The 23542-nt window shown below is 62.3% G+C and overlaps 1 protein-coding gene across 1 annotated transcript; it reads right to left on the bottom strand.

Annotated features, from left to right (window-relative positions):
- Window positions 1-1349: 1349 nt before the first annotated feature.
- On the bottom strand, window positions 1350-21980 carry INCENP (inner centromere protein). The gene is made up of 18 exons (XM_054725601.1): window positions 21852-21980; window positions 17925-18071; window positions 17391-17504; window positions 15834-16537; window positions 14092-14143; window positions 13208-13262; window positions 12275-12353; window positions 11389-11440; window positions 10877-10994; window positions 10674-10808; window positions 7537-7646; window positions 7344-7464; window positions 6881-7003; window positions 5941-6101; window positions 4589-4667; window positions 4317-4409; window positions 3116-3266; window positions 1350-1826 (listed from the first exon to the last, which is right to left on the bottom strand). The coding sequence occupies exons 2-18, from the start codon at window positions 18062-18064 to the stop codon at window positions 1612-1614; spliced, it is 2502 nt and encodes an 833-aa protein (XP_054581576.1). The 5' UTR covers window positions 18065-18071; window positions 21852-21980; the 3' UTR covers window positions 1350-1611.
- Window positions 21981-23542: the final 1562 nt, after the last annotated feature.

Genomic DNA, 23542 nt, shown 5'->3' with positions numbered 1-23542 from the left:
GGGTCTGGGAGAGGCCAAGCGTCCCTGGGTCCAAGTGAGACCATGCGTCCCTGGATCCGGATGAGGCCTCGTACACCTAGGCCCGGGTGAGCCCAAGTGGCCCTGGGTCTGGGAGAGGCCAAGCGTCCCTGGGTCCGGGAGAGACCATGTGTCCCTGGATCCAGGTGAGGCCTTGTGCAACTAAGCCCGGGTGAGGCCACGTGCCCCTGGGTCTGGGAGAGGCCAAGCGTCCTTGGGTACGGGTGAAGCCAGATCCTGGGTCCGGGTGAGGCCGTGCGCCCCTGGATCCATCCGGGTGAGGCTGGGTCCCAGGCCCGGGTGAGACCACGCGCCCCTTGGGTATGGATGAGGCCACGTGCCCCTTAGTCCAGGTGACGCCGTCCCCCTGGGATCGGCCGAGACCAAACCAGAGGGAGTCAGACCTCCATTACCACCATTTGTCCACCATCCAGAGCTGAGGGGTCAGTGCTGACATGTACACATAAGGAACTACTGGACATCGAAATTGGGTCTCAAAAGAACTGTTGGTCCAGGGGGAAGCTCGCTACAGATTGATTCATTTGCCTGTCAGCATAAATATTATTGCTCGTCTCACATTCAGTTCTTATTAGTATATATCTAGTGACATTTGATCTCGTTCATCTAGAGGAAATGAGGAACAACATAGACTGAGGAACAAGAACAGAACCAGAAGCAAGGAGGCATCGATCGGACTATCGGGCCTCAGAGGGAGGATAGGGGAGGGTAGGGGGAGGGTGGGGGGAGGGGGAGAGTTCAACCAAAGGACCTGTATGCATGCATATAAGCCTATCCAACGGTTAAGTTCAACAGGGGATTGGGGCATGTGTGGGGAGAGGGGTGGGATGGGAATGGGGGGATGAGGACAAATATGTGACACCTTAATCAATAAAGAAATTAAAAAAAAAAAAAAAAAAAGAGACATCTCCTCTCCTCATCCCTTTCTGATCCTGTTAAGGAGCTCAACCTGTCACCACCCACGCAGCGGGGGGCTGAGGGGCTGCCCTAAGGGGCGGAGCTGCATGGAGAGCCCAGTTCTCCAGGCCGCTCCCAGGGAACAGCACCCCCTTACAAACAGGGAGCGCCCCAGAAGCACAGGCATGACTGCACCTGCCCACCCGGAGAGCAGCCGTGCTTCTCGGGGCCGCCCGGGAGGGCACCATGAGCCCCACCCCATCTCCTCTCCGGGGTGGGACCCGTGACCTTGAAGCACAAGGACAAGGCCCAGTGCCTGGCTCTGCCAGCCCTTCCGGTGGCCCCAGACACACGGCGGCAGGGCCAGGGGCCGGGGTCAGCCGAGGCCCCTGGTCTTCACAGAACCCACAGCAGGCTTAAAGGAACGAACTTTATTAATCTCCCTGTTAAAGCGTCCGGGCTAAATACTGCAGCCTAGTTACAGAGTGCTGCCTGCGGGCCACGGGGGCCGGGCCGGGCCGGGCCGGGACTCCCGCAAACTCACGCCGCGTGCAGCCTCCACACCGCCGGGGCCACCAGAACATTCACAGAACATACAGAACCACCCTCGGGGACAGAACACAGGCAGGAGGGCACAGGAGGACGGAGAGATGACAGACAGACAGACGAGCGGCCTGCTCAGAACTTCTTCAGGCTGCAGGCCAGGCCGCTGGGGACCCTGGGGCCCTGCAGGGGCGGCGAGTTCCAGACGGCGGAGCTGGTGCGCTTGTGGTAGCGCGGCTTGCTCTTCTTGAAGATGTCCTCCAGGTCCAGCGGGCGGATGGCGCCGAAGAGCTCCAGCAGGCTCGGCGGGTGGTAGTACTGGTGGAGGATGGCCTGGCTGAGCTGGGCGCCTGCAGGGGACACAGGGCCGGGTCACTGCCTGGGGGATCCCCAGGCCCCTGCCCCACCTAGAGCCCCGTCAGCGTCTCCACGCCAGCAGGCCCCCCTGCTGCCAGGCCAGCTCCTCGGAGGCCTGCCCCTCCCGCCCCCACCAAACACCATCACCCTCTCCTGCCATCGTCCGGCAGCCTCGTCTGAACGCTGGTCCTCAGGCACGCACAGGGGCCGGGCTCTCGTTACCCCACGCCCACCTGGGAGCCCATCCTTCATTCTCCCCATTTTATAGCGGTGAGCTGTGCCCAAAGGCACCCGGCTAGGAACTGGCAGAGCCGGGGTTTCGAGCCAAGCTCAGAACGTAAGCCTATGGTGCCGTCCGCCCTCGACTCCTGTGCGCAGCTGTTTATCTCGGCAGCCAGCCGCGGGGCCCCGACGTGGGGGTGCAGACAGAGGGGGCCATCAGGGAGGATCAGGGGGAACGTGTGCCCAGCTTGCTCTGCACCAGGCCTTCAGTGTGCGAACTTCTTCCTCAATAACCCTTCTCAGCTGTGCTATTATCACGCCCATTTCACAGATGTGGAAAAAGAGCTTAGGCTGACGAAGGTCACTACACTCAGGTGGCTTTGCCAGTCCTCTGGCTCCCTGGCCACAAGGACCGCTGCTAACGGACACCTCCCAAGTGCCCGATGCTGGCCGTTAGGGAGATGACGTCAGAGCGAGCAAGCTGCCTGCTGCAGCCGCCGGCCCAGCCCTGCACCGTCGAGCGCCACTGTATGCACGAGCGCCACTGTATGCACGAGCGCCACTGTATGCACGAGCGCCACTGCCGCAGGCGCACCCCGGTCCAGGCCGCATCACGCTCGCCCACACCCCGTTTCAGCGCAGGGGCCTGTGAACCGCGGGTCAGTCCTCTCCAGTGCCCGCCCCCCACCCCGTGGGCTCCCCTGCCTTCCCAGCGGGACCTCCCCCGGAGCTCAGGGCGCTGCTAAGCCCATCACCTCTCGGAGCTCTATCCCACCCCACGCCGCTTATTCAGGCCCACTCAGGCCCACGTCTCACTGCCCACGGTGCCCCAATGAACGTGCTTGGTGAGAACACAGGCGTCCAGCACCTGCTCCAAGGGGCGCCCACGGGACAGGGTCCAACTCTTCCCTGAGCGCGGCCCAAGGCGGGTGCAGGCTTGTCAGGCCAACACGGCGTTTCCAGGCCTCGAGCACCACAGCCTCCCAACACCGCCCCCCCGAGCCCCTCCCTCCAGGCCCGAGGCACGTGACGACCAGGACCCAGGGCTCCGGCCGCTCACCTCGGGCCCAGGAGGGGATGGGCTTCCGGGGATGCGACTCGTCGTCGGTGGAGTCGTCGCTGTTCAGGTCCATCCCGTAGTTATCCGGGTTGATCTTGGGGGGAGCCCTGTGCCCCTGTGGCGTCATTTGATAGGAGGTACAAGCTGGAGACTGGAAAGTAAACAAGGGCGTCAGCGCCCCTCCCCAACTCCTGCACCTCCCACCCCCGAGGGGCTGGGGCCCGGCCACCTCCCCTCCTGTCACAGAAGTCAAAGGGCTCAGGGTCACGTCAAGTCACACCACATGCACAGCCCGCCTCTTCCTGTTTCATGTGAAAGTTGCAGATGTCCCCCCAGGTCAGCGTGTCTCTGCACAGCGCCTGGGGACCCCCTGGGAGCCCCGTGGCTGGAACCGCCTGTGCTGCGCTGAAACCCTTCCCCACAGCACGCTTGGTCTGTAAAGCATTCAGCTGCAAGTCACCCAGTGCCTGCCAGCAGGCGCCAGTTAAAGAAAGTCTGGGACGACCAGCTGGTACAGTCAAACATGGGAGACTTACGATGCTGACACAGATGGGCACCAGGTATTTTTAAAAAACGGAGGAGAAAGAAATACCAAGCTGCCAAGCGGCATGTATTGGAGTAAATACTTGTGTCCTCCCCAAATCCCTGATAAACCCATCCCTCCACAGGATGGTATCAGGAGGTGGGGCCTTAGGGGGGTGCTCAGATAATGGGGGTGGAGCCCTCGTGAACGGATCAGTGCCCTTCAAAAAGAGACCCCAGAGGCCCCCCCGGCCCCGCACGCGAGGGCTCGGCGGAGGACAGCTGTCTGTGAACCAGGGAGACGCCCCGCAGACACGACTCCGCGGGCGCCTTGGCCTTGGCGTTCCCGCCTCAATAAACGCTGCTTCAGCCACCTGGTCTCCACCCCGTTAAAGCAGCCGGGGGACCAGGACAGGATGGACGGTCTGTGTCCACTCAGACTGTTTACAATGTTTAGACGTGAAAATACAGCGCTTTCATCTGAGGTTCCTTTTACTTTCTACTCTTTTATCCAGTTTAAGTTTCTTTTTTTTAAAAAAAAAAATCTATTTTAAGATTAAGAAAGAACATGCGTATCCAGAACAGTAAGAACTACTGGCCTCCTGCGCCCTCCCTCTTTAGGGGCCTTAGATCCCATCCGGCCTCCGGCTCCGGGAAGAAGAATCAGGCCCAGCCTCACCTGCACGTCCACGGTCGTGTTCAGGCTCTTGCTGGCCGCGGCAGCCTCCCTGGCTTTCTTCTCCTGCTCCTCCTGCAGACGCTGCTGCTCTTCCTGGGACCAGCGGCCGGCGGGGGGTTAGGGGCCGTGTGCATGTCCTCTGCCCCACCCCAGACCAACCCCACACGGCCAAGCAAGGCAGTTCCCGCCCCAGGAGCCCCCAGGTCGGGGCTTCCCAGCCCCAAGCTCAGCGCAGACCCCGGGTGAGCCCCGCACCCCTGGCTGCCCTGTACCTTTTTCTTCTTCTCCTCCAGCTCCCTCTGCAGCCTCTCCCTCTGCAGCCGCAGGGCCTTCTCCCTCTCCTGCTGCTCCCTGAGGACCAAGCAAGGGCCTGTCAGGGCAGGGAGCTGAGCCCTGGCTCGGTTCCCATCCCTGCCAGGGAAGCCGGGCCCACGGCGCTGGCCGTAGAAGGTGGAATGGCAGAATGGGCACAGCAGCCGAGAGCCCACCGCCGCGCCTGTGCCCCAAGGACCGGAAAGCCACAGCCAGGGGCAGGGAGCACTCGGCTTTGGCGTCCACCCAACCTGGCCCGCTTCCGGCTGACTTAGGTCTGAGCTTCAGTGTTGTCTGCTGCACACGGGGTTCCCGACACCTTCCCTCCGGTCGCCCCGAGGACCAGGTGAGAAAATCTGAGTTACCTCGGACGGTCCCACAGAGTGGACCTCGGGCTCCAGGCCCAGCGTGAAGCAGGGCTGGGCCGTTACTGGGCTTTGGCGCCACCTCCACTGACAGCTGGGGCTTGAGCGAGGCATTTAACCCTCTGCACCTGCCCCCCACCTCCGGGAGGTGGAGCCGCTGGCTCCTCTGCCACCCGCCTTCAGGTGAGGATGCGACAAGAAACACGCGTAGAGCGTGTAGCTCAGAACCACCTAAGCTGCCAACCATTCCGACCATCACCCGTCACCCCCATGAAGACCATGGCATTGGGTGGCACACATGCAATCCTAAAGCCACATCAACTGTCACCCCCACCCTTGTCCCCGCCCAGACTCCTGTCTCCGACTGCCCCAGGACCAAGGCACCTTGGTGTCAATCAAGAGCACAGAAAGCCCTGGCTGGGTCACTCAGATGGTTGGAGCACCATCTCGCTACACCAAGGTTGCGGGTTCGACCCTGGGTCAGGTCACACACAAGCATCAACCAATGGCCCTAGCCGGTTTGGCTCAGTGGATAGTGTCGGCCTGCGGACTGAAGGGTCCCCGGTTCGGTTCTGGTCAAGGGCACATGCCTGGGTTGCAGGCTTGATCCCTAGTAGGGAGCGTGCTGGAGGCAGCGGACCAATGATTCTCATCATGTTTCTATCTCTCCCTCCCTCTCCTTTCCTCTCTGAAATCAAAAACTAAAAAAATAAAAAGATTCAGCCAATGGAGGCATAAATAAGTGGAACAAATCCATGTTTCCTTCCATAGAAATCAGTAACTTAGAAAGACAAGCCCAGGGAAGCGTCGCCCTCTTGCCAAGCCCATCGGAAGGGGCAGCTGCGCTAGGGGGCCGCTCCGTCTCTCGTCCACACAAACACACGTGGCAGGATGCCGCCTGGGCCCTCAGGGGCTGCCCCACAGCCTGGCCCTCGGGGCGCCCTCACCTCTCGGCCTGGAGCCGCTCCTGCTCCCTCCGCCGCTCCTGCTCCCGCTGCTCCGCCAGCCTCTTGGCCTCGGCCGCCTTCCGCAGCCGCTCCTGCTCCTCCTCCTCCTCCTTCTTCTTCTTTTGCAGCAGCTCTTGGTGTCGCCGCTCTTCCTCCTCCTCCTGTGAACACATAGCGAGGTCAGGGCGCAGGCCAGGCCTGGAGGCGCAAGAGGCCTGGGAAGAGGCATCAGAGACGGTCAGGGGCTGAGCCAGGGTGCCCCCACGCCAGGCACCACGGGATCCCCGCCACCAGCCGGCGAAGGCATCTGGCGGCACCTGCTTTGGCCGCTGCGGCAGATTCAGTGGTTAGGGGCACAGACTGGAGCCGGGCGCACTCGCGGTGCCACAGGCTACTCTGAAGCCCTCAGGCCTTGGCTTCCTCTTCGATCAAATGGGGACAAAAGCACGAACACCTGCACCCCACGGGGTCGCTGAGCTTATACACATCCTGGAACAGTGCCGGGCCTGGAGGACACACTCAGCAAGCTCAGCCTGAGTGTCACAACGCAGACCGATTCGTGCTCCCGGGGCCGTGAGATCGACAGCTCCGAGGAAGAAGCTGGTCCCCCTCTCACAGGCAGAACATCCCACCTCACAGCAGCCCGACCGCGTAGGTCCCACCGCCACCGGAAGGACCCCAAGCACAGAGAGGCCCAGTGCCCTGTGCGGCCACACAGCTCACAGGGGCAGAGCTGAGACTGGAGTCTGGCTTCGAGTCCATGTGCTTAACCCTCAAAGTGCCACCTCCAACGTGTGTGTTAATCCTCCTCAGAGCCGAAGCCACAAGAGCCTCCAGAATTAAGCCAACCAAGTGGGGTGTGCCCAGCAGCCCCCAGGGGCTCAGGCAGCGCCCATCTGCCCCACCTCCTCCCCGATGCCCACGCCGCCCTGCACCGCACCTGCTGCAGCCTCCTGAGCCTCCGCGCCTCCTCCTCCTGCTTCCTGCGAGCCTCCATCTCCTCCAGCTTCTTGGCCGCCGCCTTCTTCTTGGCCTTCTCCTCCGCCAACCGCTCCTCCTTGGCCTGCAGAGCCCACCCACACGTGCCCGTGAGAGCAGCCCTCCTCCCTCAACCTTAGAGCGGGTCCCAGAACTGTGACAGGCACCCCAGGCCCCCACAAACCCCGCACAGCCCAGGGGAGGGGTGCCTGGCGCCAGCCCACCCCCTCGCCAAGGGCTGCAGCTTAGACCTCCCGCCTCAGCGGGGCTCAGACCAACGCCCTGCTCGCAGAGAGGCGCCCAGGGCATCAAGCCCCTCACTTACGAGGGTCCAGTTCTAACCTCGGACACCAAGTGTGAGCTGCGTGGGCCCCAGCAGGGAACAGCCCCCGGAAACCTGGCCGCCCACCAGCCCGGGCTCGCACCTTCTCGGTCTTCTCATCCAGCTGAGCAAACTTCTGCTCAATCTGCTTCTTCTTCTCCTCCTTCATCAGCTCCACCCGCTCCCGGGCCTGCAGCACCTTGCGCAGGCGCTCCTCCCGCTTCCTGCGAGCACAGGGCCGTCAGGGGAGCCCAGTGCGGCCTGGGCCGCCCGGCGCTGGGACCTGGGCCACTTACAGCTTCACCTCCTCCAGCCGCTGCCGCTTGGCCTCCTCCACCTTCTGCCTGCGGAGCTGCTCGGCCTCCTCCTTCCGCCGCAGCTGCTCCAGGCGCTGCCGCTCCTTCTCCTGGGTGGGAGGGCGTGTGAGGACGGCCCCGGACAACCGCCCAGGCCCACAGCCTCCAGCCAGATGGGCAGCAGCACCAGACTGCTTCCGAGGGCAGAGTCACCCCCAAACCCCCTCCACTGCCACTCAGACTGAGGCCCTCCTTCCGTCTTCCTTCTCAGGGACCCTAAGGCCCTCGACTTAGCCTGCCAAACTGTGGACAGCACAAAAACTAGGTTCAGCTGGATGTACGCTCTGAGGGTAACTGTGTTCAAGTGCATTTGAAAGGAGAGCGAACGAGACTGGGAGTCTGCGCCTGTGCTTTGGAACCTTCTCACGCTGTGTGCGCGCTAGCGAGCAATCACAGCTCTCGGGACACCCGGGGAAGCATCCTCTCGGCCAGCAGGAGGTCCAAGGAAGAAGGAAATGGAAATGTGAGAATAAAAGTCCCCGAGACAAATGCAGTGGTGGGCCCAAGAGCAGAGGGGGAAGACGGGCGTCAGTAAAACATGCAGATAAATTAACAGCACGCACCCAGTGTGAGCAGAGAAAACAGACGGAGGAAAAATACAGAGAGCCTGAGGCAACCTTGAGAGGACACCAAAGGCCTATCGCTGTGCCCTCGTCATTCCACGCCGGGAAGGGAGCAATGCGGGGAATGTGGGAAAAGAATGGCCTGGAAGCGCTCCCAATGAGGTAAAAGACATAAACGTACAGCTTCACGAAGGTCCTCAAAACCCAAGTAGGATAAATCCAAGGAAAGCCATGTCTCGCCACATCATAAGCACACAGCCGAAACTTCACCCAGAGGGAAACATTCTCAAACACAGCCACAAAAGTCACATTACCGAAGGGGCGGGTGGGGCAGCGATGTGAGTGACTGAAAACTTCTCATCAGAACCTCTGGGTGCCAGGAGGAAGTGGCGCCACATTGGTCAAGTGCTGAAAGCCAAGGACTGGCCACTAAGAGCTCTCTCTATCTGCATTCAGCGACAAGAGCCTTCAGAAATGAAGGAAAACTAGACAGCCCTCGCCAGTGTGGCTCAGTGGATAGAGCGTCGGCCTGCGGACCGGAGGGTCCTGGGTTCGATTCCGGTCAAGGGCACATACTTAGGTTGCAGGCTCTTCCACAGCCCAGGCCCTGGTTGGGTTGCGTGCAGGGAGGGGGCAACCAATCGGCGTGTTTCTCTCACATTGTCATGTCTCTGTCTTTCCCTCTCTCACTCTCTCTAAAAAATCAATGGAAAAATGTCATCGGTGAGGATTAAAAAAAAAAAAACACCAGAAAAGCCCTGGAGAATTTGTTGCCGGCAGCAGGCTCCCTCTCAAAGGAAACGTGAGACACCAGAGCTAAAGAATAAACAGGCAGGTGTCTGGTCATATGCGACGGACTATTTTCCCTGGAGTCCTCTACAGCGTGCCGGCGAGAGGGCTGGCACCAGCCCGGCCAGGCGTCAGCGTGCGAGGCTGAGGCGTGTGAGGCTGAGGCGTGTACGAGAACGCACACAGGCACACAGCGGGAGAGTGAGATTTCTACATTGCACCTGAACGGAGATCCACGTGACTGGGAAAGCCCTGGCCGGTGTGCTCAGTGGATAGAGCATCGGCCTGCGGACTGAAGGGTCCTGAGCTCGATTCTGGTCAAGGCCACATGCGGGGGGGGGGGGGGCGGGGGGGGCGGGGGGGGGCGGGGGGGGGAGGAGTGACGCCTAGAGCAATGAGTAAAAAACTGCAAAATGAAATAGTCAACATCACAATAGACAAATTAAAATGGAACACTAAAAAATGTTCACGGGGGCCTTTACAAAATAGGTTTCAGCGCATAGTTTCCAACATAAACCTCACTGTACAACTTTTAACATAAAAATGTGTTTTTCTTGAAGGCGGAGAAAGAGAAAAAGTGGGCCCTAGAGGCTGAGGGGTGCGGGAGGCCTGGCGGAGGATGCGGGTTTGGGCCCACCCCCCGGGGCAGTACTAGGTGGCCTTTGGCTGGCTCTCTCCAACGGGACAGACCCAGAGGCCATCACACCCGCCGCTCTTCCGAGGAAGCACCCGGGAGGCGCAAGCGCGTGCCCACCACCTCCTCCTGCCCGAGCACACAGGCTCCTGCTGTCAGCAGAACAGGCTCTTGTCCCCAACCTGAGCCAACGCTCCCCAGCTCAGGGCAGGGGACGCGGAGGCGCACCGCGAGCTTCGCAGAGGACAAGAGCACCCACTGCTCCGCCCTCCCCTCAGGTGTGGCCCAATCAACTCAGCTCAGACCCGAGGGGAAGCCCAGGGCTGGCAGGAGGGAGGGAGGTGGCTGTGGGGAGCTACAAGCTGTGGCCTGTGCAGCTGCAGGTCACACCCCCTTTGCTTCCTCTGCCTTGGGGAGGCCGACACTCCGCTCCTGGCAGCAGAGGCAGAGGCAGAGGCAGAGGCAGAGGCAGAGGCAGAGGCAGGGAGGAGGTGCGGGAGGCCCAGCACCTCGGTTCACGGCCCCCCTCCCTTACAGCTCCCGCTGGCGTGTTAGTGCTCTGCGCGGTCAGTGGGCAAAGCCAGTTAGAGCAGCAAGTGCTGGGCGCAGCGAGGTTAAGGGCAGGAAGGTTTTACTTACAACAAAGCTGCACTGTGGAGAGGAGACAGGGAAAAGCCGAGTTAATGCCGAGGGGACGTCCTGGAAGCTGGCCAGGCTCCTGGCTATGCCAAGGCGTCGGCTCGGGCCACACCCTCTCATCTGACCCAGCCCTCGTCCCACCAGTGATGTCCCTCACCCTGACCCTCCAGGCACTGTGCTGTGGGATGGGGGTAGGGCGGGCGCCTGCCACTTCCCAGCCCAGGGGTCAGAGATGGCCAAGCCTCTCGGCCACAGCACAGCACCCAAGAGCTCAGGGCATCCCCAGAGATCGAGGCAGCCCATGGCCCAAGAGGCCGAGCCGGCCCAGGACAGTGCCAGGTCACACTGCCTTGGCGCAGACGCAAGCTGCTCCCAGCAGCCTCGGGGCCAGCCAGGAGCCGTGGCCATGCAGCCCTCCAGCAGCGCTCAGCCCGGGGCACGGGCTCCCTTACCTTCGGGTCCACGCGCAGGGGAGTGTTGCGCTTAATGAAGGATTTCATGACGCTGCTGCGGCAGGCGGAGGCCGGGGTCATGAGCATCTGGTTCCTCTGCACGGTGTGCAGGAAGGTCCGGAGCGGCCGCACGGCCTGCAGACGGGCCAGGGTCAGGACGCAGGGCGGGCACCGGCCCAGAGGGAGGGCCGACGCCCACTCACCTTGCTGGCCGGACAGGGCGGGGAAGGGGTCTTGCTCTGCGGGGGCTGCAGCTCCTCCTCGTCCAGCTGCTGCTCCTCGTCCGGCTCACTCACAGCCTGCTTGTAGCTGCGCTTCCTCCTGCAGGCGCGGGAGGCAGCAGCATCACGGGGCTGACCCCGGCACCCCCTCCAGAGCCCGAGCCACACCCCAGGAAAATTCACCCCGTGAAGAAATCCGGGAGCAGCCCACTGGACTCCAGGCGGCAGAGGTGGGTCTCCCTGGCCGCCCCTCCGCTGCCCAGGCAGAGAAAGGGACGTGGCCAGTCCGAGGTCACACGCCAGGAGGACACAGAAGGATGGGCTCTAGGATCCGGGCACCCCCACCCAGGCCAGGCCCCCCGGCATCAAGCTGCCTCCTTCATCAGTCAGAGCACCAGGCCCCTGACCACAGCCCACCCTCCCCAAGGGGACTCGAGGTCCGTGCCGCGCTGGGCCCCTCGGAACAGTGGCCACACCCCTTCCCAGACACCCACCTGGCGCTCTGCGGCGGCTCTGCGGGGCCCGCTGTCTGGGGGGTCTTGGCCTCTGTGAAGACAGCGATTTCAGGGAGGGAGCGGGACGGCATGGCGGGTCGGGAAGGGGCCCACTGGCACAGCAGACCCCAGGGTGGCCCGAGGCAGAGCCTTAGCGCCGACTGGCCTGGGCAGAGCTGTGGACACCCAGAGCCAGCACAGCATCCCTGGCCCATGGACCGCTCACCACCAGCCGGGCCTCTGTGAGGAGAACTGAGGACAAACCAGGGCTGGCCACCTCTTCCAGGGCTGAGCTGGGCTCTCCCAGGCCCACTGACGAGCTTCCAATCCCTCCTCCTGGCCCCCAGCCCGAGGCCACGTGACAGGAGGCGGCGGGGCTCCCATGCAGGGTCGGCAGGGGAGGGGGTGGGTACATGTTGGCTCACGGCCAGGACTAAACGCAGAGCTGCCCCGCCCTGCGTTCCAAAGGGTCCTTGCAGCCCCAGGGAGCTGTGGAGCTGGCATGGCCACCGTCCCTGACCCGGGGTCACTGGGGAAGCAGAGTTCAAGGCCCCCCAACTACAGTGCTCTCTCCCCACCAGGGAGGCGGGAGCTGGACCCAGGCACCTATGGCAGAGCCCATGGCACTCCCCCTCTTTGCAGACAGGGACCCACAAAGGTGGGAGGTGAGCCAGTGGAAGGACAAGACAAGACCCAGCACACAGCTCCCCCTGCCCTGGAGTGGAGTTCCAGGCTTCGCCCAGCTCAGGCCCTGCCCGTTTCCTGCACCAACCAGCATGGCCAGTCACATGGCACCTGGCAGCAGCCGCAGCCCGAGGGCAGGGCAGGCCGAGGCCCGTAGCCCGCCTGGCGCCGTATGTGCACACGGCAGGTCAGGAAGACTCACCTCGGTGCCCCCCGGAGGGCGTGTCCTGGCCACCGGCCGCAGGCTGCGAGCCGGGCGTGCTAGTGACAGTCTTGGGGACCTGAGGGAAGAACCGATTTCAGGGGACTGCCCACGAGGCCTGCAACCAGGGCAGCAGCAGTTTATCCGGGCAAACCCCTGAACCTGCCCCTTTCCGCTGACTTCCCAGTGAGCCAGCGCAGCCCAGCCTGCTCATTCCCCCCAGGCCCCCCGTTGTCCGAGCCCTTCCTGGCTGCCCTGGCCCAGCTTTAATCCACGTCCTCTAAAGTCAAAGTCAGCCTAGTCGGTTTGGCGTGGTGGATTGAGCGTCGCCTGCAAACTGAAAGGATCGGTTTTGATACGTTCAAAGGCAGGTACCTCGGTTGCAGGCTAGATCCCCGCCCCTGGTCGGGGTGCGTGCAGGAAGCAACCAATCATGGTATGTCTCTCAGATCCACGTTTCTCTCTGTGTGTCTCTCCCTCTCCCTCCCACTCGCTCTAAAAATCAATGGAAAAATATCTTTGGGTGAAGATTAACAAAAATAAATAAGTTATACACACACACACACACACACACACACACAAATAAAAATTGATGTGTGGCTCAGCAGACAGACCATTTTCCTGCGCACCGAAGGGTCATGGGTTTGATTCCCGGTCGAGGGCACATACCTGGGTTGCAGGTTCAATCCCCAGCCCCATTCAGGGTGCATGTGGGAGGCAACCAATCAATGTGTATCTCTCATATGGATATTTCTCTCTCTCTTCCCCCCCTTCCCTTCCACCCTTTAAAAATAAAAATCAATGGGTAAAATATAGTCAGTGAAGATGAAAAAAAACCACAATAGGACTTTAGGGTTCTGCACTGAGACTCACAGCACAGAGCACACGCCCCAAGGCCCTCGAGCCCTCCCCTCCCTGGCCTGCCCGCCTCACCTCCGGCTCAGCCTCCACCACAGGCTCAGCCTCCTTGCTGGGCTCCTCCTCGGGGCTGAAAGCAGAGCAGGAGACACTGTGAGACCCACCAGCCCGAATCGTGCCCACAGGAGCTCCAGGGCAGAGACCCAGAAGGGCTGCCTGTCAGAGACCCTGGTCTGGGCCGCAAACCCACAGCCCCACACAGGACGGGAGGACAACAGCCTGAGCCAGGGCTCTGGAGCGCCCGCTGCCTGCTGCCGGAGGGATGGCAGTTCTGAATGTGCCTCCTCCCACCCCCACTGGGGCCTTGACTCAGGATGGGAGCCGCTTCCCCACTCCACCTAACCCCTTGGGCCTGCGGAGCCAGGTCTCTTTTGAGGCCTCTCCGTTCACCACGGGGCCAGCAAAGCTCTGCAGTCACCCGTGTCCCCGTCCCCAGCACTGGCCCCTGCTGCAAAGCACGGTGGGGGCCTCGTGTTAGTGACGGCAGGATGCAGCCTCCAGGACGGAGCGCCCCCAAAGCAGTGCTGGGTGCGATCCCCGAGCAGGGAGCAGCCCAGCCCCATCCTCCCGCCCCGACCGGCAGGCGGCTCCCCCTGGCTGCGCTGGCTCGTCCACAGGCCTGGGATCTGACAACCTATGGAGCCCACATCCCCAGGAGGAGGCGTGGAGGGCTAAGGCCAGGCCAGGGCTGACCAGCGATACTGGCCGGCAATGGAAGGAGACCTGACCCCGCGCCCTCACTTCCTGTCAGACGGGGGCAGGGCAGGGCTGCCGTGGGCAGTGCCAGGAGGAAGGGTCGGGCACAGGAAATGCTGCCGATCCTAAGCGCACCAGGACAACCTGGCCCCAGTGTGTCCTGCCCAGACCTGGGAGGCCCCCAAACCTGGAACTGGACTCACCTGACTTTCTGGGGCACCTCAACATTTAGGAGTCTCTCCAGGTAACTGTGACCTGAGGGGAAACAGAGGAACAAAAGCTGACCTCAGAAACCAGCCGAGTGCCACCTCAGGGTTAGGACAAGTTACCCGGCAGGATGGACCTTCTCCCTGGACCCTTTCTTTCCACAAATCAAATGACAGGGCCGAGGCAGGGGCGACAGGAACGGCTAACGCGCTGGGGACCTGGACTCAGATCCAGAAGCAGAACAGGCTCTCGGGTCTCTCCTGCCCGCTCCTGGAGCTCCAGGCTCCACGCCCCTGGGGCCTCGGCCAGGATCAGATTCAGGCCCGAGGAAATCCCCAAGGCAGGTCCCACCTGGGCCGTTCTGAAGACCCAACACAGACAGGGGGTCAGACCACACACCTGCATGCGCCCAGGTTAGGTATCCCCGAGCCGCGTGGCCCAGAGCAAGCCCTCCCCGGGTGCCGGCACCTGCCTGCCCCAGCCCACCCTGGGCTCTCCAGGAGGCCTCCTCAGCAAGTGGCTGATAGACTCAGTGACCTCGTTAAGCCTCAGTTTCCTCCTCCGTGAAATGGGAAAACACCAGCAGGCTAACAGAGCTACGGGGGGACCAAATGAGATAACCTTGAGTTTTATAAATCTGAAAGTGCCAGGTAGGTGTTGACTATAATGTTAATCCATATTAATTTAAAACCTGGCCGTCCTCTCCGTCCTCTGCTGACCCTGTAGCAGCCTCCTCCTGGTCTCCCTGCCTCGTTCCTTCCCTCCCTCCCTCTTGGACATTTTTAATAAAGTGCCAGGAACCTCCCAACAGCCATCAAGGGCCACAGCCTCGGCGTTAGTGGGCCAAGCCCCAGCCCGTGTGGCATGGAGTCCCAGCGGCCCCATCACTTGCCATTTCATGCCTCAGGGTCTGCCTTCGAGCTGGTCGCTCTCTCAGGGATCCCTTTCCCCACATCTGCACCACCTGGCAGGACCCACCTCCTCCGGGCAGCCGGCCTGACTCAGAGCTGCCTGTCCTCCCCCGAGGCTCCCACAGGGACCATGGTCCTCTGAGCTGGAGCCAATGAGGATAAAAACTGCTAAAGTGACAGCCCTTTGTACACGGCAAACACTGTCCTAAGCGCCCTGCGGGGTGAAGGGAAGGAACCCCAACCCTTTCAGCAGATGCTATTATTCCCCCCAGCTGACAGGTGAGGAGGCTCCTGGAACCTGCCACGGCCGCAGGGGAGGAAAAGGGATGAACTGGCCCTCAAACCCAGCCAGCTGTCCCCCTGGATGAGTCGGCCACGGTGACTATTCACACCCTTCACCTCAGTATCTTCAGACCCAACCGTTTCCCTCACAGCAACAGCCCACAGACGTGGGGAAGCCGAGAGCCCCTGCCGGAGAGCGGACACACTGGCCCTGGGGAGTCTCGGAATGGCATTAACTACAGGGAGGGCGGTCCACCTCCCCGGCCTCAGTTTCCTATTTGTAAAACCAGAGGGTTGGCGAGATCTGCACGGTCCCACACGGTCAGCACCAGCAAGTGCGGCTCCGTTCACCTCAACGAAGTAAAACGTAACAACGGCAAACCCAGTTCCGCAATCACACGCTGGTTTGTGGCTGGCAGGTACGGGACACTGACGCCCCCAGAGTTCTACGGACAGCTCCTCGCTGGATGGTTAGATGGTCCCCCAGAGCCACGCTGGGCGCCCAGGACCCCACGCACCCCACCCGCTCCGAGCCCCCGACTCACAGATGATGCGGGCAGAGGCGGCCGGCTCCTTGGCGGCATTCTGGGCGAGTCTGTTGGACCTGCGGACGGCGCTCCTCGGTTGGTCCACCAGGGAGAACTTCTGGGCCAGAGGGTTCTGGGGGCCCGGGGAGGACGGGGCCATCAGGCTGCGCCGCACTGACCGCCGGTCCCCGCGGGCCTCCTTGGGGGTGGACAAGTTATCCGGCAGGATGGGCGCCAGCACCCGCTCCTGCCACGGGGAGGTTGGCGAGGTCCGTGCAATCCTGAGCTTGGAGACAGACCGGCCCGCGTTGACCCCTCGGCCCTTGGGGTCCTGGGGTGTAGCCATCAGAGAGCTCACGGCGACCGACTCCGGTCTCCCGGCCTCTGACTTCTGGGGTGTCGATTCCTCATCTGAGAGCATGACGACGTGGGAGGCCGGGGCCGGGGCTGGGGACGGGGCCCGGGCGGAAACGAGCTGGCTGGCGTGCTGCTCCGCTCTGTGGCGCTCGCTGGCGCCTATCTCCACCCTGGGCACGATCTTGGGCGTCCTGGTCAGCAGGGTGGGAGACCCGGGGCTGGGCGAAGCAGAAGCCACGATGGCCGCCGCCGCGGCCGCCGCCGCCGCCCGAGTCACCCGCCGCATGACGGCGCCGTTCTCCCCGGCCCCCGTGGCCAGCTGCTCCACCTTGTCCTCGCGGCTCGCAGACTTCCTGCGGGACAACCTGCCAAAGGCAGCAGAGCAGAGGCTGAGGACCCAGCAGGCAGGGAGGCCCCCAAGTCCGAGCGGGGGCACCCGTCTCCCCGGGGGCTGCCCGCTCAGGGCGGATGTAGATGAAGGGCGGGGAGGCAGAAGGCAGGCTCTGGCCCAGGCTCTGCCCGTTGCCAGGAGACGCTGGGCCGCCCGCTCTGCGCCTGGGACCTGGGGACAGGCCAGGGCTCCCCTCTGGGAAGATCAGTCACAGAGACCTCTCGCCCGCACCCTGCCGCAGGCTTTCCTCATGTTATCACTTAATCCACAGCGCTGAGGCAGGGCCGTTCTCACTTTAGATTTGGGGAAACTGAGGCTCGGAGAGGTGGGAATTAACAAAAGGACAGAGAGCTTCCTAAGGGGCAGAGCTGGGGTATGTGCCCAGGACCTCCTGCCCCAAGACCCAGCCTCCTTTGCCGGTGGTCTGGGTGTAGCCATCAGAGAGCCCACGGTCATTTCCATGGTAACACCACGAGCAGGGCACAGGGGCTGAGCCACAGGCCCCCGCGGCCACAACTGGTGGCTCTTGCCCAAACAGAAACCTGGATTCTGTCTTTCCCCACCTCTGGAAACCCTTCCCATCCTCCAAGGCCCAGGTCAGACTCCCCGACCCCAACACACACAGACACACATGCCTGGACTCTGCGGTCTTGGGTCATGCTATTTCCGGGATAACTCACCCTCCGCACGGCCCACACGGCGCCCACCACCGCTCCCGCGGGCCTCTGCTCCCAGCTCGCACGTGGGGATCAAAGCCTCCAGACTCCGACTGCCCAGCTGACCTCCCCCCGCCAACACCGGCTAGAGGCAGCCCCCGCCCCTCCTACCTTTTCCGGACGGGGTCTCTGTTCTCATCCTGAACATATGAAATCCGTTTCTTTCTCCGTCGGTTCTTCTGAGAAGGCGTTTTGGGCATCAGCTCAGGCTCTTTGCTGAATTCTCTGTTTGGTAAACGAGTGATGTTTGTGGCTGCCTGGGACCACTGGCCTCCACCACTCCCCGCCCGGCCCCTACCCATGTCCTAGCAGTGACAGGTCAAGTTGGGGTCACCAGCACCAAGTGAGAGCTCCAAGGCCACCAAGGCCATGTGCCAAGTCCACAGCCGGGCACTTGGGGCTTCCCCCCGGGACGCAGCAGGGGAGCGAGGTGGCCAGGGGAGCATGTGCCGCGCCGTCCTCTGAGGCCCAGGCCACACCTCTCCTCCCTCTCCCATTGCACTAGCTCGGGCCGCAGCACACTGGGCACTCGGGAGGCCCCTGGCAGCCTGTGTCTTGCCTGTCCAGGCAGGAAATGGGCAGCTATGTCCCCAGGGCTGTAGCAGCCGGAGCTGGAGCCTCCTGCCCGGCCCGGCCCGGCCTCACCTGGTGAACATGCGCTTGGCCTCCTCCTCGATCTCCTCGAGCCACACCAAGTGCCTGTTGTCCACGTTGCACACAAACTCCATGAGCTTCTGGTCACACAGCTCCAGCAGGCGCACGGGCCCGGCGGCGGTCGGCCCCATGGTGGCTCTGTCGGTGAAAACAGAGACAAAAGGCACAGGGCTCAGGGCTGGGGGCTGGAACCTTCTCCAGGGAGAGCCTGCCAGGCCACAGCCCCCACCCCCAGTCACCACAAGACACCCAGGGCCTGAACCAGAGCTGCGGAATGCCAAATGCCAACCCACTCGCTCCTCCTGCAAAAAGAAGGGCCCGTCCTCCTCACGCTCTCCTAGCGCCTTCCCTCTGCCCCCCACCGCACGCCGCCCCCCCCCGCCGCACACCGTCCCCTCCCTGCCACACACCATCCCCCCACCACGCACCGCCCCCCCACCGCACTAGCGCCTTCCCTCTGCCCCCCACCGCACACCGTCCCCCCCACCGCACCCGCCCCCTCCACCGCACACCGTCCCCCCCACCACCCACCGCCCCCCCCCACCGCACACCACCCCTCTCTGGGCTCACAGTGCGAGTCCCGGCCAGTGGCCGCCCTGGCTCAGGGAGAAGCCGCGCCCCCACAGAACCTGCCCACCTGCCCCACGCAGCCCGCTCCCCTCCTGTGGCTCTCCTCCCCCCCCCCCCACCCCCCCCCGTGGCGGAGCGGGGCTTCCACACAGCCTCCCTGAGCCACACACGAGCTGACCCCAGGCCTCAGGCCAAAGAACATGGAACCAACGGCCTCTTCCAGAGGCCGGGACCCGGGAGGGGCTCTCGCTCCGAGGGGGTCAGGAAGAAGGAGGGGCAGAGGCTGCTTTTCCCCGAGAGGCCCCCCGACCTCTCTCCTCGAGCTGAGCCGCCCCTGATGTGGGTACAGAGCAGGAGGGGAGCGAGCAGCAATGCTCCTTTTTAAGAGAGCTCCTGTGGCATTATGGGAGGGAGAACACAGAGCCAGTTTTCTCTTTTCCTAAAAATGAGTGGCTCAGGAACCCGAATGGTGGTGGAGGGGAACGCCTGCACTCGCCACCTCCCACATACGCATCACAATTTCACCTAAAACACAGGTGTCATTCCGTCACCCAGAACCCCCGGGCGCTGGCGGAATGGAAGCCCTACAACTAGAGAAGTGAAGAAGGAAGCAGGTTGAGACTGGAAGGAGGGGCAGAGGCTGGGAGCCAGCTGGTCCAGCACCCACATGGGCTGCGGAGGCCGCCATGAGGAGCCAGGGGTCCCAGCCCCACACCAGACCCTCCCCCCAGGGCCCCAGAGCTGGGGAAACGAGTTCCCATAACTTCGGGCCGTAAGAATCAGCAGGGTTTGGGGCTGAGATGCACAGAGGCTGCAGGAGACACAAGTGTCCCTCTTAGAGGGCCGAGCATGAACTTACTCGGACTCACTTCCTTTGAGCTCCAGCGCCAGGAGGCGTTGGGGGACCCAGACACATATGGGAGGATCTGGACTGTCTGGCATCAGGGGAGGAGCTTGAGACAGCTTTCCACCAGACGGAGGTGCTCACAGGGGTCACTGTTCCTGTGCTGGGACCACCCTCATGGCAGGGCTGACTGGCAGCCATATCTGAGTCCCCACCAACCTGGAGCACCCCGTTTGCTCCACCCGGTGGTTCCCTGAGACCCCACCTCATCCAATTTGCAGCCCCCACCCCCACCCCTCCCACCCCCCCAAGCTGTTTGCAGCAGCTTTTCCACATGAAAGGCCTGTCCTGGCTCAGGCTTTGGACTTTGCTAAAATCTCTCAAACAAGCTGCAGCTGGTGTCAGCGGGCCCCAAACCTATCAATAAAGGGCCCAAGATCCAGCACCAGCACCAGCCTGCCTTGCTTTACAGCTGGGCCTCACCTGGGCACTTCCAAACCCGTTACAAATAGGAGGAAGCTGCAGGCCTCTCTGGAGGCCATAAAGTCAGTGCACCTGGTGGGCAGCTTCAGACCACAGCAGATTACAACTCTATGTTCTGGGCATCAGCCAGGCTCCTGCCCCCACAAGCAACACACTCACGGGGCAGACTCAGTGAGCACCACAGCCCCACTGAAGCAAGTCCTGCCCCATAGGGGTGTCTCCTGCACAGCAGCTCTCCCACTGTAGTCACAGCTGGTCCTCACAGCCAATTGGCCTTGGAGGTCAACTCCTCCCAGTGAGGCCAACAACAATCGAGGCTCACCTACAAAACCGTGCACACAAGCAACACAGGGGCGCACGTAGAGCTCCCTCCTCGGGTGACTGGGAGGCTGAGCCACTGGGCCCTGGAGGACACCTACCACCCCAGGCCACTCTGCCAATTCCAGCTGACCTCGCAGCTCTGCCTAATCCACAGAAACAAACACAGGGAAGCAGCCAAAACGTGGAGACAAAGAAACATGTCACAAGTGAAAGAAATGCAGGCGAGCAAACTACTGGATACAGAGTTCAAAACCAGGGTTATAACGGTAATTACTCGAGGATCCTCATGAGACCTTCAAGGGACTTGGACTTCCCAGGGTCTGCCACAGGGAAGTTTGTGTTTAGCAGAGCTCAGCTTTCAAAGGGGCCACCCCAAGTTCGGACAAAGGTGAGCCTGAGAAAGGAGGAATCGGCGCACCAAGAATGAGGCTCCTGGGAAGAGCAGCAAACATGTCTTCAGCCCGTGTCAACCCTGTGCACAAACCCAGAGCACCCCACCACCCCTCCCCCATACCACACAGCAGACAGGGGCCCCCCCCGCCGCCCTCCTTTGCGATGCCTGTTCTTTTGAGGGTGCAAGAAGTTAGGGAGCTGCTCCCATTTACCAAGTCCTAGTCCATGCCCAAGTCAGGCATCGTCTCATTTCATTCTCACCCCGGGTGCAGATGAGGAAACTGAGGCAAAGAGAAATTAACTCAGCCACCCCGGGGCCTGGATTTAAACTGTGTTCTTAAACCACAAGCTATGCCACCTACTCGATTCAACCTCTGACAGGCAGGCATCACGTTTTGGTCTTGGGCAAACCGCCCGCCTCCCCGCCCCCCCCCTCCCCGCCCCCCTCCAAGGCCTGGGTGTCTGGATGGAACTGAACCTCTGACAGCGAGCCTGCCTGGGGAGCGGCAAGGGGCTGCCCTGGCATCCGGAAAGGGTTGGTTTAAAATGTCGCTCAGCGGGAAGGGGAGGTGTTGCGCGAAGGCTAACTGCACAGACACGCCGTCTGGCATAATCCCATCCCACAACCCGGGCGGTGTGCGCTCCCGCCGCGTACAAGTCAGCAAGCGGCCTCCCAGACACGCAGCAGGGTGCTGGGCACCCGGAGGGGACGGGGTTATGTTCTCGGAACCTGTGGCCTAGGTGGAAGGTGGGGGCATCTCCGGCCCCAGGGCGAAGGAAAGTCACCTCGCCACGTGAAAGAGGTGACCCGTTCCCAGCCAAAAAAGGGGCAGGGTCCCCCCACTCCTCCCCCTCCCCCTCCGGAGTTGGCGGGAGGAGTTCTTCATTGCTAACCACCACCCGGATGGGCACATTCTTGCACCCCGTTAGGCTCTGCCGGGGCTCTCGCCCCACCTCCACCCCCGGCGACTGCCTGCTGTTCTCATTGTGGGTCTCAGGATGAGCGGCCTTGGCTCCCAGTGGGCCGCCTACCCCTGGCCCCCACCTGCACCCGGTCCTCTGGCCCTTACAAGGGGCATAAACATCCCGCTCCCCCGACTTGGCCCCGCTGATGCCATTTTGGTCTCAGCCCTTCTGCTAGCAGATGTAACAATCAATGTATAATCCTTTTTCTCTCTTGGCCTCCTGCGTTCCTCCTTCAGCGACCCTAACACACGCCCCCAAACACACACACACTCCCCCCGCCCCCGGCCCGGGCCCCCGCCCCCGCCCACGGCCGCCCGCGCACACTCCCCGCAAACACTCACTCGGTTGAACCGCGTCTCCTAAGTGCTGCTCAGTCCAGGCCAGCGACCTCCCTAGACGAGGCCCCGGACCGCCCAGACCCTCCGCTCCCGAGCTCGGAGGCTCACGGCTCCGGGGAAGCAATGGGCCGTGCTGGGCGGGCGAACTCTAGGATTTTCAAAACTGAGGGCTCCACCAATCCCCGGCCAATTTACCTGGGCGGCTGCAAAACTCTAAGCCAATCGGGTAAAAGAAAGCGCCAGCCAGGCCACCTATTGGCTACTTGGCTTGGCAGTCTGCGGGACTAGGAGGCGGGGAAAGGAAGCGTTGAACTTTAACTTGCTTAACTTCCGGGAGCCGAGGCCGCAGAGGAAGTCGCCTGGCGGTTGGGTATGCGCGCGCAGGACTCCGCACGCCGGAACTACAAGCCCCAGCATGCTCTGCGAAGGACCGGCGGGGCGTGGGCGGCGGGTCAGGAGGGACCTCTCCGGTACCGCTTGGCCAGGGAGTCCTGCGCTTCGTCATTTCTTCTTCCAGCTTTGCCTTCCACGCAGGAAGCGTGATTGACAACTGGAAGGGGTTGGACAGGGGACAGAATCTCTCTAGGTTTGCTGGGGCGGCTGCAGCAAAAGCACCACAAACAGAGTGGCTTAGGGACGGAAACATACTGTCCTCACACTCTGAGGACCAGACGTCCGAGACCCAGGACTTGGGCGGAGGTGGGCCCTTCCGAGAGCTGCGAGGGAGACCGGTCCAGGCCGCCCTCCCGGCTCCCGGGGGCTCGCTGGCGGCGCTGGCAAACCCGCTCTTTCTTCCTTCCCGTCCCGCGACGTCCTCCCTGGGCGTTTGCCGTCTTTGGCCGCATGGCTGTCCCCGAGGCGCCCTCCGCAGCCACAGGTCCAGGCCGGGGTGGCACCCTTCTCTGCCTGGCACAGGCATCAGCCGCGCCCAGCACTCAGGAAGTCCGCAGAGCCACGGGAGTCCGCGGCCTCACGAAGCTGCCTGCAGCGCCCGGGGGCGGGATGGGCCGGGACTGGGGACGCGGAGCCCTGGACCCCACCTGTGACTTAGAGCACCTACATCCCGCCTGCAAAGTGGAGGAGAGGAAGCAGGAGGCTTCTTAAGGCCCCTCCAGCCCCGAGGATGAACTCGAGCAGCACCTGGAAAATGGTTAGCGTCTCGATTTAGAGACGAGCCCCGTGCTGTGGCCACTAGGAGGCAGTAACGGTCTGCGTTGGATCCACTGCCCTTTGTCCAGAAGCCTGGCCTTACTAGATGTCAGTTGATGTGGGGGGCGTGGAGGGGGTTCAGGAATCTCTGCACATCCATCGGGATCAGTGATCGCTGCTTCAGGGAAGCTGGACGTCACACAGCGACGCTAGTGCAGGTGCTCACCGCCAGCTCCTTCCGCCGCGATGCCTGGCCCCTGGACCCACCTGCAGGAGTCCTCTCCGGAAGTGACCTGAAATTGTCTTTAGGGATTCCTTCCTCCATCCCTCTTTTGGCCCCTTCCCTGCAAAGGGGAAACAGGGATCGGAGCCCCACTTTTTGTTGAATCTCTAGGGAAAAAAAATGCGTAGTAAGTGAGAGTGAGACGAACCGTTCCAGATAGAAACTGCCTCCTCTCCATCTCTCCCAGCAGAGCTAGTGAGCCTGCAACTTGATTCTTTTCATTCACTTGGCGTTGGCACCTGCCTACAGTGTTTGCACAGGG

This window comes from Eptesicus fuscus, chromosome 13 (genome assembly GCF_027574615.1).
Source record: "Eptesicus fuscus isolate TK198812 chromosome 13, DD_ASM_mEF_20220401, whole genome shotgun sequence".
Classification (NCBI taxonomy): domain Eukaryota; kingdom Metazoa; phylum Chordata; class Mammalia; order Chiroptera; family Vespertilionidae; genus Eptesicus; species Eptesicus fuscus.
This window is presented reverse-complemented; position numbering and strand designations above follow the sequence as displayed.